Below are 14,168 nucleotides of genomic sequence, written 5' to 3'. Positions count from 1 at the left end.
TTGAGAAATTTCTTCGTTTTTCACAGAAACTATCTGAAAGTTTCACTGTATATCACGAATATCTAGAGTCGTTACATATTGTGGTATTATTTTTTAGAATTGTCGAAGTAAAAGTACTAACTACTTAAGTAATTGGGTTCAGTTTATCGATTCCTCAATTGATAAAGTTTAATATTTCCAGAGAACTGATTTTCATGATCACTATCATTTCAGACATGACCAGCTTTCATGCATAAATCTCTTTCTGACCTTCATTAACATAAGCAGCGTTAGACGAAAAAGTATTTTTAAATAAAACCTACATAACCTTGAACAACAAAATGTTTCGTGTCTTAGGAAAATTCTAAAAGAAATCGTAAATCATATCATTGTTCCTTATTCCCCTACAAGGGCTCCCAGATAAGAACAAATGCAGCGCACAAGTTAACAATAGCGATACAATATGCAAAACACAAGGAACATGTAAATAGTGTAAACCTTCGCGAGCTAGGTGACACAATAAACAATACCGCCACATCGTAACAAAGAAAGTTGGCACGGCATCAAAGGCGGTACATGGCTAGTTATGACTGGTACAGTACCGCGTGTACGACCTTCACCTCACCGAGTCACCACGACCAGGGGAAGCTACCACCAACTCTCCACCCTCCAAGCTTTAGTCACCACGAACAATGGCTGTGTCATGACAGGTCCTCGCAAGGTCGACATTGTCATACCCGATGAACTAATACCGCGTACCCGTTAAATTTCCCGACGTATCGATAAAATACAAGTTGTTACCGGGAAAAGGGGTACGATAGCTGATAATGCTCGGACGTGCCGAGGTTGCACAACGAATTTATGTAGACATTTGTTTATTTGTATGAATCAGGTGCGATCGTAGTGAGCTATCGCCTCACCATATAGGTAAAGTACGAACCACAATTGGATGTAACAGCTAAACGGTGGACGACGATAAGCAAATGCAAATCTCATGGCATGGCACGGGGAACCAGGCAAAATTATTTATCACAGTCTCAAGGACGCGTATGGAATGTGTAATTAAATATGTAGTTATGTGTTTTGATTTATAGCATAGTGCTAAAGAAAAATATTAAAAGTACAACTTCATCGGTGTAGTAGTTCGATTCTTAGGTTGCTAAAAAGTAACCATAATCATAATTAAAAATGTTTGTCTTAATTGGAATTGAGACAGAAAGAAAAAAAAAGCATTATACCCTACATCACAAGCTAAGTTAAACCGAAAGATAATTTACGTAAATATCATAATGCACATGGTTTTACTTTAATACCTTCTAACCAAGTATCTACATTAATAGAGCAATTGAAACTGACCGAGCGTTTGATGAAAATTGATCAGTCTATTTTATCTTTAATTAGAATGATGCTTCTATTACAGACGAGATGAGGTATACTTTATGTAAAAATAAGAACCGAAGGACTGCTCTAGTACATAAGGACATCATATTTTACATTGTACTGAATTTCAAGGAAGGACACAGAGCGAATAAGCAAGGTTTCTTTGTCAATAACTAGATCATGCAACGATAGTCGGTACTACGTCTTGCTTTGGCCGACACGAGCTTATATTATGAATGTTGAATATTCAACCACCGATGGTGCAATAGCTCCATAATATTACGAACGGTTGATTTAATTTCCCCTATTAAAGAGTCAATAGTCTTATTGTAAGTACAGCGACACGTTTTCATCTAATTGGTACAAGTAACACGGAGATCGTAAATTATGGTTCGCATTCGTAGTTCGTATCAATAGTTCAATGTATGTATATCAGGTTCCGATTATCACTATTCTTGGCATTGTGCCAACCACAAGTTGGTAAATTGTTTCCTGTCAGAAAATCCCGAAGACAGACTTGTTCATCAAGTAAACAAAAAATAGTGTCATCGATATGTAGAAGTATCTATGTAGGCTTCAAGAGATCTTCAAGTACCAGATATTATGAATAGGGATTGCACCAGTGACGATATGGCAACATACAGGTAGCGTTTATCACTGCTCCATGCAGAACATGACTGATAAATAAAATAATAATAAATATCGGTAGCCACTTGAAGCATTAGTCATGCGCTTGTTGCAGTACAAAATATCCAAGTGATTACCATGAGTGTTTCACTTTTAATTTGTATCACGAGAAATCATCAAATGTATTGTAGTTACCAAGAATCATCGGCTCCACTTACGTATAAAGTATATTCATCAATAATGGGTGTAATTGTTGAGGTTTAACATTATAATGAACCGTGCTACAATATTTTGTAATACACTTGACATTTTCCCTAGAAATATAGCACCATGGAAACTTCAGTGTGAGTATTGGTATTCCCCATAAAGTGGTTCCAAAGTTAAGATCAATCAAACTAAAACTCCCGATTCCTAATGTTCTTAATTTGAGGACCAGTATCACATGACTTGTATTAGCTTAACTAACAATTATTGTAAAACACAACATTTTTCATGCACTTTGTGTGGAAAAGTCGTAAAAATGTTTACCAGTCTCACTATACAAACTTCAAAACATATATGTACCTACTGAAAAAAAATATTGGAGCCATTTTTTTTATAGTTAATGATCTTGAGTTAACCTATAGTATAAATGGGAAAATACCTACGGCATACATGTGTATTTTCTCGGAATAGACTAATAAGCTGCTAGTTGGAACCTAAGTGTCCATTAGACAAGTTTTCAACTAATTGGGTGGAACAGAATGTAGCTAGAAACAATGGATGTACCCGCCATTTAATGATGCTGACACTAAAGATCAATCGAAATATTCTGCTGACGGAAAATATAGTTATTGTAAATGAATTATTATCAAGAAACGTGGCACGATTGTTACTTATGTAATGGAGCAGCTCATGTACTCACTAGTGATTTTCCTTTTATCCTGCATCGCAAGTAATGCCATGTAATTAGAGCTATGGCTAACATTTTCTCTGTCCATTGTTCTCAATTAGGTGATAATTCAATTATAATTCGATCGTTTTTATTACAACTAGCTTAGTTTATTAATATGCTATTCATGAAGAGTGGTTGGTGGTGGTGGACATACAACATAGGGGTTGAATGAAAAAAATATTACAAGTAATAAATACTTCAAAATAAATACTTAAATTAATTGCATAGATATTAACGTTATAGTATACTCATACTTAAGGTTATTTATAATCTTAAATGGATATCTATGAGCCCAACTAACAATATTTATTTTCAAAAAATCCCTTTTTAAGTTCGACCAATAATAAGTAAAAAGTAAGCGGGATTTGGAACTTGGGATCATATACTGATTATATTACCTACATTAATGTTATTAAGGCGTAGCGCGTGTAGGAATGATAAAAATGTTAGCGGGTCACTTTAGAGATGTTATCGAACCTTGTGGATTCTTGTGATGTATCGTCATGATCCATGCATATCATGTAAAATTTAAGAAACTGGAAATGAGTGCCATAAAGACCGAGTAAAGTATTCACCGAAAGCGCATAAAGTTTTCCTGTAAAGTTGCAGCGTTCCGGGGCGGGCGGAGGCTTCGCGCCGCGCTGGTGGGGCGCCGGGACGCGGCTTCGGTTATAAGCTGAGCGCGGCGGCGCGGCGCACACTCAGCCAAACTCGCGGTCTGCGGTAGGTCGTGTCACGCGGTGGCGCAACGATCGCAGCCGTTCCCGCCACATATACGAACACATTTTCTTTGAAATTTCGTGCAATTGCAAAGAAAAAAGTGAACAAAGCGGGACCTTACGGTGTCTTCACAGTGCCTTGTGATTGTTGTTTACATATGAATAGACTATTTTTTATCGATATTTTTACAAATTTCGGTAGTAATAGAGGTACGAGACGTGGTCGCACTAGTGGAACGAAGAACAGACGTTTCAAGTAGTGAGGATTACGTGAACTTCGCCCTGGACCAGTCTAACAGGTTAGTTGATAAAATTTCCGTGTTGTTTGTACTGCACGTGTGATTAGAGACAAAGGACAGGCGACTTGATACATTGATTACAGCCGTCGTAATTATCTGTAAAGTCACTTTATTGCCTGTTTACATGAAGATGATTAATGTGTTAGAAAAACTAACCAACGAGCCTTCGCTGTCAGACAATTATTTTGATTCAAAGGACTCTCTAGTTTCGAAGTTCATTCATAAATCAGTCACTAACATAGAGCTAACTTACAGATAACTACATAGAACGATCGGTTCCACGTGATTCCTTCTCTTATTTCTAAAGTTAATTCACGTCTATGAAATCTGTGCAATATGCAATAATTGAAATCTGATCTGGAGTATTGCCGGTTTGGTGTCACGGTCAGAGGCCGACATTGTCGAAACTGGCTACGGTACACTAGTTCTATCGTAGTAAACCTTACGCCTGATACTACCGCCGCCAGTGCTCACTACTAGACTGACCTCTGTCTCATCACTCGTGTGTAGTCATAACTTCGTTTTACATAATCCAAGATAATTATTGAATAATTGCATCTACATATAACTAAATCATGTTCGCGTGCGATATAAGCTTTGTGAAAATCTTAATCTGGGTGTCACTTGTCGTCAATTGATAAAGTTTTCACTGTAGATAAGTTAACTTGTGACTTGTGACAGATGCAGTCACTTTCTTTGTCAAATATTTGTACAGGTACATAATAACAAGTATATACGAACGAAAAGATTGTCGTCTGAAAGAAAGAGGTGGAGCGTGCGTGCCGCGGCTGTTATCAGATAATTTTTGTGGATAAGGACATAAACATTATCTAGCTGATAACACTAAGATCTGTATGAACTCATTCTTCGAGCATTCCTTTAGTTTACTATAGGTACTTGTGGCGTGAAGCATGTATTGATAAATTAAATATTGAATTATTGATAAAGTAGTGTGTAATCATAAAACGATTTTGTAAAAGGGTTTTCGGTTTGTTTGAGTTTCTGATATTGAGAGTTAATGTTGACTTTATTTGTTAATGCTTGGAACTTGTTAATAATTGGACCTTCGTCTTTTGTGAGGTAGGTGCTATTTGAATTTTCAATTTTATACACAGACCCATTTCAATTTCGTAGAAGCTTCTTGATTAATCTAATGCGGCGGTAAATTACTTTATTTATGTAATTTACATCTTTATGATGATATTTTAAAACCTGCCTAATAAGTTATTGGAAAATACATGGGAACCAAATGAATCCAAAACCGGTTTGCAATTAGGACGATTAGAGTATTTGATTCGGAATATAGTAGATGACAAGGATGGTGTAAGTAGTAAACAAACATGTTGGTGGAGTGCCGGCTGTGAGTCACGGTGTGGTCGCACCGGCCGCCGAACTTGACACGAACCGCACGGAGTAAAAGCACGGCCACGGGCCCATTAATTATACAGTCGTGTGGTCGCCACTTAAACTCAATGTTAAACAGAAAAAAACCTTTCTCCATTATTTCGTACGTAAAATATTTCACCTTGAATGTTGCTTTCTTTTCATACAAACGTGTATTTTCATTATTCCGCAAGTAGAGGTCAGATTCAAATACATAAACTGGTCTAGTTAAAGGATTAAATATCAAACAAACGTTATTTGGATTACGAAAAACTAGAACTATAAAGATATAAATCAATAATCGCAATTAATGTTAAGTACTATGTTAATTTATTTTAATAGAAAAAACTAAATAATACTACATAGCCAATTGTTATTGCAATTAGCGCACACGCAACAATTATGTTTAATAACAAACGAGTGATAGAAAAGTGGGCCTTTGTTCACGTGGAGCTTCGGACAGTCGCATGATTCAAAACTTTTGTACAACTCGATACGCATCAGTCGTACTTAGCTACGTGTTTGTGTAGCGTCTGATAAATTAGACGTAATAATACAGTGCATACTAATGTCCGATGTTCAAGGAAATCATTTCCTTTATTCTTACTCGGCAGAAGAAATACATAAGTAGTATAAGTACCTAGTATGCAAATACGTGTGCATAATAAACCACAAATTAGTTATGTTGTATTCCCGTACTGCAATGACCTAAGCTACACTAGTAATACATTACTAATACTCACAATATTGTTGTCCATTCGTAATAATTGACGTCTGTAAGGGTGATGTGTACCTGTGACCCTGACGCTTGTTCAACCAAAACATTACTTTGACTCACGCTGCGGTAGTTTCCATCGTAACCCTGTGTAACGGTTTCAGTAAGTTAACCAGGAAAATGGGAGATGGGAAGTATCCCGAGACATAACTGTTATAAATACGTAACTAACCAAGGAAACAACATTCCGTTCCATAAAGTAATGTGAAAATTGTTTTTCCTTAAAGGGGTGACAGTGACGCAATTAATAAAATAGAACTTGTTGCTACCTATACTACATAGCTTTGAACTCCATTATATCTATAATTGAGTATACTGAAAAAGATAAACCTCTACTCTATTTGGGAATCAATTCATACCTAATACGTTTAGAACTTTTTTATTCCACATAGGTGGTAACAATATAAAAACAGTATAATTTGCTATGATAGGTTTTCACATGACTGTAATATTGCGAATAAACACGCAGTAACTAGTACATACAGTATGATATAGCGATAATAGTAAGTTATTAGTATTGCCCGCGAGGATCCGGAAGCAGGAAGCGTTCCAATGTCGTGTCAATGCGAAACGGCGCAGGCGCACGTCACCGGGACCACACGGTACAACACTCATTGAGATGCATCTCAGAATAAAACACGCCATTAATACATGCCGCATGTACAATGAACTGATGATGTCAGGCGCGAACTTTAAGGCTTCTGTATCACTCTGTATATCGCGAAATGATGAGGAGCTCTGATTCAGCCGATCCTTGCACGGTGACTTGCCGTGATGTAACCAGTATGCAGCAGTGTTATCAACTGTAAACCCTATCAACAAATATCGTGCTCAGTCTCGTGATACTACTTTGATAATTTAAATGTCATCAACAGCAATAATTAGATTAATGTTAAGAAAAAATAATCTTAAATTAGGTATGAAATGGCCGCTCTTTCAAACTCACTTAATTAAGTAGTGTCCTAATAATAATTATGACAAATTGAGATAAGATTTATTTTTTCTGAAAAAATAACAATCATTGCAATAATAGGGGTATTGACTAATTAGTGCTTGTTTATAAACTTCTTTGGGTATTACCAAGTGGTAGTACCTAGTGGTAATACCCTAAGAAGTCTAGAAATAAGATAAAAAGTGAAAATAAATAAAACATTTTAGTTATCGCAGTTTCACATGAATCATCTTAATTTGTATTAAGATAAAGTTCAAAATGTCATATAGGTCGACTAGTGTTTGTCTTTTGAGTTGTTTGTTTTTTCTTTCTTAGTTATACATTATTACCTCTTTTTAGTCAAAACCTTTTCTTTAGGAGTAGTGACTTACACTTTCACACAGTCAAAAACTGTTAAAGCTTTTTCACGTTTCCAAAAGGTTTAGTCGCGACTATATTCTAAGAGATTTTGTATTTTGCAATTTGAAACATATTTAGGTACAGTATAATGTTCAAATTAAATTAACTTAGAGTTATTCTTGTTCAGATTAAACATATAAATAATTAACATGAAGTTAATTGATTATTTCCAATGAAATGATTTGTCTTGACATCATGTTTACACAGTCCCGGTTATCGATTGCGATTTTATTGTCGGGGTCAGATCGATTAAGTTGTAATTAAATCTAATCAGTTTCACTAAGATAACTAAAATTGTTTAGGTTCAATTGAATGCAATCGTTTTGATTCTATTGAAAAAAAGTTGGAGTAAATGATGTTAGGTAAGAGATTCGAATCCAATGTCGGTGAAACCGGCGCGGGCGCGGCGTCACCTCCGAGCCGACACGGTTCGGTGAGCGTAACATTGCTGGCGACACCTCTGTCAGATCCGCGCTTTCGGTTTGGGTTTTCATTGTATATATTTACCAAAACAATACATCACTAGCATTGACTAGTATTAAATCAATCACTAAACGAGTAATTTATTTACATACTTATACATTAAAAAGGTCAATATAGTGCAGGAAGATATTATGTAACTGCAGAACGTGTCATCAGTTTGCTTAATATAGCTTAAGATATCATGATAGTATATTTTTTAATGTGTGAATACATTGGTCATGTAAAAAAAACACCTAGTAAAATTGTAGCTGATTGTAAAACCACCATCAGTGGCCGTAGCCTCATTCTTCCGCTTTGTTTAGCAAGTGATTAAAGCCGCGGTGAATCACAAATCTCTTGAGTACACGGACATGCAGCCCAGCTGAATATCTAATCAGTTCCCCACATTGTGTCCACTCGAGGCTCGGCTCAGCTGGCTACAAACAATTTATCATTTTATAATGATAATGCTAGTCGTCAAGCCTTCGGCAACTCACATCGAAAATATTTAGGTCATCCGACTTCGTATGACATACAGACCCATATCTATGAATTACTACAGCGTAGCAAACAGTATTGATTGCTATTACAACAATAGATAATTTACGATAATATAGATTTCCCATCAGAGTCACATGGTGTTGGAAAATCTAATGAAAAGTATTTTCATTTAATAAATAACTATTATAATTTATTATAAATTTGATGGAATATATATTTACGAATGATTTAGTATAATTATAAGAAACTGAGTATTAATTTATTGACGTCAGTAGACCATACCTACTTGAATGAGTAATATAATATTTACAAAGCGATGTAATTTATTGTATGTTATTGTAACGCATTAATATGTATATGTTGATAATTCAAAAAGATCTTACATAAGGGCAAAGATGATGGCCGCTGAGTCACTGTAATTACTATGGATGTCGCGGAAATGACGTGTCTCCGACCTCTACAAAAAATCAGATATTCTATGTAGGTACATTGAAACTGTATAAACATGATTACGGCAGCTGTCTATATCTAACACTCTGATTAAGTCAAAATATATTTATATGCCTTCGACTGCATCATAATTGTTAACAAGTCGCGATAGTAATTGTTATTTTTTGTTTCAGATAACATATCAACGTGGTGCTCGCAGATATCGACGACTGTACACTTCAACAAGTTACCAAATAGGCTAAGAGTACTACATAAGAGTAATGACAATTAGTCAGTCCTTTAGATAATTTTTACAAAACTATATTATAAGGAAATATCAAATGAGCATATCTAGTAGAAGTATAAAGATATCATCGAAGACCATGGCGTGCGTGAGCTTGAGGAGCAGCCTGAGGATACTGTGGACGGCGGTGGCGGCGCTCGTGTTCCTCACCAGGAGCAGCGCCGCGCCGACCTTCGGGGGAGCAGATAAGGCGATGGTAAGTCAATTATATTTTTTGCATATAAACAAAAACAGTCGCAATGCGAACTGTTAAGTTTTTGCTTATTTTAGTGCAACAATTAGGAAATATTGACGTTGAAATGGATTTTACGTTGTAACCGCGTATAATTTAATATCTCGCTATTCAACTCAATCACCTGCAGACAACGATAGCATTCGACACTTGACTGCAATTCACTGAAGTAATTATTACTAAGGTATTTACTTAATACGGACATCCGCTACGTCCTGCAAATAATCGATAATTATTATCATTTGTATCGGAAACGATATGTAGGTGCGCATAGCAGTCGCTGAGTCAATGTTTCTCGGAACGCCACTCACCGGCGCTTCTGAATTAAATTGAATCTGAGCCCCATTCTAGAGTAAGACACACGGAGGTGTTGTAGTAACGTGTTCATTCATAAAACGAGATAGTCCAGCCGAGATAAGTGGCTGCCTTTCGCTTCGACACTAGAACATTTTGTTTGTCTTCTCACATCGTTTGCTTAGCGCGAGCCGTGAGTCACGCGCACCATATACGCTACATGTGTGTGTATGGGTGTAGCAAGATATTGGTCATTATACTTTTTCAATGGGCGTTACGTCATTGACGTAGTATTTGTAAAATACGCGAAGTTGTTGTGTATGAATCAATGACTATAAATTAATCATGGAATCAACCAACATCCTCCTTCCGAATCCGGTTTGATAACAAATGAAAAACATGTATATCTCGGATATTTTTGAGATATCTCTTGACTTGAATCGTTTTTCTTGGTTTTTTCAACATTACCTAGTTATCTAGACACCTGTTAGTGACGAATATAAAGATAAAGGCAATTTGTTTGATTGTGGCTACGTTGTGTATTGTCTAAAACGAGAGCGACTGCGGCTTATGTTAAGTGTTTAATAACGAATAAAGTTACGGCCTTGTTCTTAGCTTTCGCGATAAAGTAACAATTCATATAGTAACAAGAATATGGCAGCATATTCCAGACGAGTGAGTCATTTGGATATTTGGGAGTCGTTTAATTACAAAAAGTAATGATAACATTGTAACGAAACTAATGTTCCGAACTGAAATAAGAACTTCACGGTGTTTTTACTATTTCTAAATTCTTGTTTTGGTATCTAATAAAGGAATGAAAGGAACATTGTACATGCATACCTAAACCAATGAAAGTGTAATGCCAATACAATGTAAAGTACCTACTCAATAAAAAGTTTACTCACAAAACGGACAGTGCATATAAAGCTGTAATCGTGTCCTGAGTCACAGTTGGTGCAGTAAGAATTATTACTTGTGCGGGTATTCTAGAGGAGTAAATAATAAAATCTCATCGTTTCTCGGAATCCGATGCTTGAGTCATGCGACAAGTTGTTGAGCTCGCTCGCCGCCAAGTTCTAGGTCATAGAGCACGCTGGCCGGCCACCGCGCGACACTCGGCAACACACTGGACACACACTAAACCTGCGGGCACGTAGTAGCGGACCGCATAGCGAGGCGGAAAAATAACGAGACACTTATTAAATAATCTACACAGCACTTGAAAAAAGTAGAGATTTAAACTAAAAGTTAAAACGAATACAATTAGATCATTTTAGCTGTTCAAAATTAAACTTAATATACATTAATGGAAAAGTACTAGGTTCCCGCCGTACTCTGCTCACAGCCTAAAACGACTTACGACTTAATGACGCATAAGTAGACATTCCTATTATAGTCATATATTGCTAATATTTTCTAGTAAGCTGTCTTGAATTTAATATTGATCATAAATACGTTGCACTTGGAATACATATTGGTATCATTATAATATTTATTTAACCGACATCGTTGTCTGTTTCATTGGAAATCGTTTATAAACAAAGAAACATAAATAAAATATATGTATCCTTATAGTTAGATGAAGACATTTTTACAAGAGGAAAATAGATTAACAACTATAACTAGGGAAGTAAATTACAATGTATAATTATTGAGGTTAAATTAGACCACGGAAACCACAGGGCACACCATACAATTTTACTAATGATCAATTAACCAGCTTTGTAAATAAATATTATTGAGGTAAATTCGGTACGATACTATACTACAGATTAAGCCATCCATAGTATAATAATACTACATGAGAATTAGCGCAACTGTTCATGACTTCATTGAACATGAATTGTGTTTAAATAGGTAATCAATAATCAAGACAAGATATTTTTTCCTAAAAGTTTTACAATTTAGCTAAACTGTATAAACCCAACAATCGGTTCAGTATTTATTATATTGTTATTAAAAATATATATTAGCAAACACACCAGTCATGTAATTTCGCGGGTACTTAAATAAAATTGGGAATCGCAAGTTTTAATCTAAAAATCTAATCAATTATTTTTCGATAAGTCCTGAAAGCCGTGTAAAATAGCCGCGGCTGTGTCAAGGTTAGCATGCGTTCCACTGACCTCCTTACTTGTGTGGCGAACTTACGGTAATTATATTCATCATTTGAATATTCCTACTAAGTAACGCGACCGCTTTCAGTATTTTCTTTTCATACTGAAGTCTTCATTGGCCGAGTTACTTTGTACTCTTTTTACCAACAGACACGCCTCAGTAGCCTTGTTATTCACGGATATCAGTCGACATAAACACAAATAACATAAAACGCGTGTTCTCTACAACAAATATTGTTTATCAATGAATGAGGTAACAATAACTGTGAACCTGTAGCTCTTGTAAAGTGAGGTATTGAAGTTTATTGATACGGGAGTTCACAGCAATGTCGACATTGTGGCTGAACAAATGTAGGTACTGAGGTAGAGTCGCATCACTCTGGCGTAATGTTTACTTGTCACAGCTTTTCGCAACAAAAAGTGGGTAATGATAAGATAAGGCTATTAATAAATAAATTACTATGTACCTATTACCATTACCTGTACCACACAATCTGGTATCTCTGGGTAAACTTTTAATCGATTGTGCCTATCTACTTAAGATACATGCAATAATGCAACAGGAACACTTTGTGGTTTCATTCAATTATTTCCATTAACCGGTTCGCAACTGTAATTAACTCCTTATTTATCAGATAGGTAAGCTCTTAATTGGCAGCGGATGACACTTGACGATATGGAAAAACCATAAAATATAATACACAATCACCCAACTCGTTGTCACGCCGGAGTTGTTTATACTCTCAATAGCTCTAATAAAAATGTCATTCGTCATAATAGTTCCGGATCAAATTATACCGTGCACTATTACGTACAATAGAATATCAGATGAATTACTCTGAAACAACATGAAATACACAAATATTCATGCTATACGAGTAGTGTACGAAATATTGAAATTCAGAAATCGTTACTAGGATACGGTTCCCGACAGACGGATGTCGTGCATCGAGCATTGTATTCAGTCACGATAAGGTACGATTGTAAGGCAGTATGCACCTACTGAAGGTATTTAGGGAACAATTTATAGGTCATTGTACCCTACCCACGTGATAAACGCAAGATGTTATGGTTAAAACATTGTCATGGGCCAGGCATTTCCTGTCGTTTCAAACAGGTACTGTTATGATAAACGTACCCATATAGAGAGGGTCATTCTCCTGGCTGAGCCTCCTCCAGAGAACAATAGCCGGGCCAGAAAGTGCCAAGAACCTGTGATGTTCTTTGTTTTTATCATTCGTACCCGACTCGATTAATGCGATATAAAAATTCGACGCGTGTCCCACACGACGAGTTGATATCTCTCGGAAAATTTTCTTTAGATGTTTAGAACAATGAACCGGCGTAACATAATCTTTGACATGTTTAAATTTATTTTATTGATGTTTGAATTTTAATAAAAGAGATTTTTTATATTATACTTTTCCGTCGCGTATTTATGTATAGTCTGCGTATTCGGTAGTATGTTTGCAGTACTGGTGTAAGTTTATAGCTGTTGGTATATCTAACTGTCAACACCGGGTATCTCAGTATCTCACAATCACACCAGAGCCTGCCGACGACCTCGAGCTTCTAGAGATGGACGTGATGAAAAACAAAATAATTTTAACGTACATTGCCACCGACCAAAAGTCTTTTAACCCTAGTCACGATTCACGATCCTGGGAAATAAATATTTTTTTTAGGATTTCGCAGAACATACGATAAAACATGCGATGACAAACTGTGAGATGTCGCCAGATCTCTTAAGAGATAATAGAGTCAGCCTATTTAGAGATTTTGAGCGCAATATACCCAGATATATTATTATCTGGAGAGATAAAGTTGAGTAATACGTGCGGTGCTTGGTAGCTCGGTAAAGCGTGCCGATGGCATGAATTAGAGTTGTGTACAATTTGGACAATAGTGCTTGTCCGACGGAGACAAAAAGCGACCGGGTCACCTCCGCGTTACCGTAATCTGTCTTCTTTTTTCGTAACGGGATTATCATGCCTTCCTGTTGCAAGTTGCATCGCTGGTGATGAGTTTATGTGGCAAGTGGTGGCTGGTGGTGGCAGGTCGGTGCGCATGCGCGTCACGCACGCAGGAAGCGCACGCCGACCTTCAGCACGCGCGCCACGGCCACCGTCCTCCGATCGCTACTGCTCATTGTTCACGGCAGCGTCACCATCATCTGATTGATACCATTTATCGGTCTCTATTTGATACCTATGTGACATTTAGAATTAGGATTAGGAAATCAATATACGTTGTATTAGATACAGGGCGTATGTACATATCCTTTTGATCAGTTAACTGATAAAAAAAATCGCGGTAAATCACTATTAGTATTCATTTTGTTATATAAGTTGGTGGGATAAGGACCTACTAACATATCAC

The 14,168-nt window shown here is 36.5% G+C and overlaps 1 protein-coding gene across 13 annotated transcripts in view; it reads left to right on the top strand.

Annotated features, from left to right (window-relative positions):
• Positions 1–3,610: 3,610 nt before the first annotated feature.
• LOC118262242 (matrix metalloproteinase-14) overlaps positions 3,611–14,168 on the top strand; it is a 28,057-nt gene continuing 17,499 nt past the window's right edge. For 12 of the 13 annotated variants that reach the window (XR_004782484.2, XR_007705823.1, XR_004782482.2 and 9 more), the window contains exons 1-2: positions 3,611–3,938; positions 9,034–9,339. Coding sequence is in view for 5 of the 13 variants with exons in the window: in XM_050697813.1 (XP_050553770.1) it covers positions 9,181–9,339 (159 nt within the window). In the remaining 8 variants the exon portion in view is untranslated. Of the gene's footprint in view, positions 3,939–4,829; positions 5,019–9,033; positions 9,340–14,168 lie in introns of those variants that run through there. The other variant, XM_035573431.2, reaches the window with a different exon arrangement.

Source organism: Spodoptera frugiperda, chromosome 12 (assembly GCF_023101765.2).
Source record: "Spodoptera frugiperda isolate SF20-4 chromosome 12, AGI-APGP_CSIRO_Sfru_2.0, whole genome shotgun sequence".
NCBI classification, from domain to species: domain Eukaryota; kingdom Metazoa; phylum Arthropoda; class Insecta; order Lepidoptera; family Noctuidae; genus Spodoptera; species Spodoptera frugiperda.
Note: the sequence above shows the minus strand (reverse complement) of the source record. Positions and strands in the feature narration are given on the sequence as shown.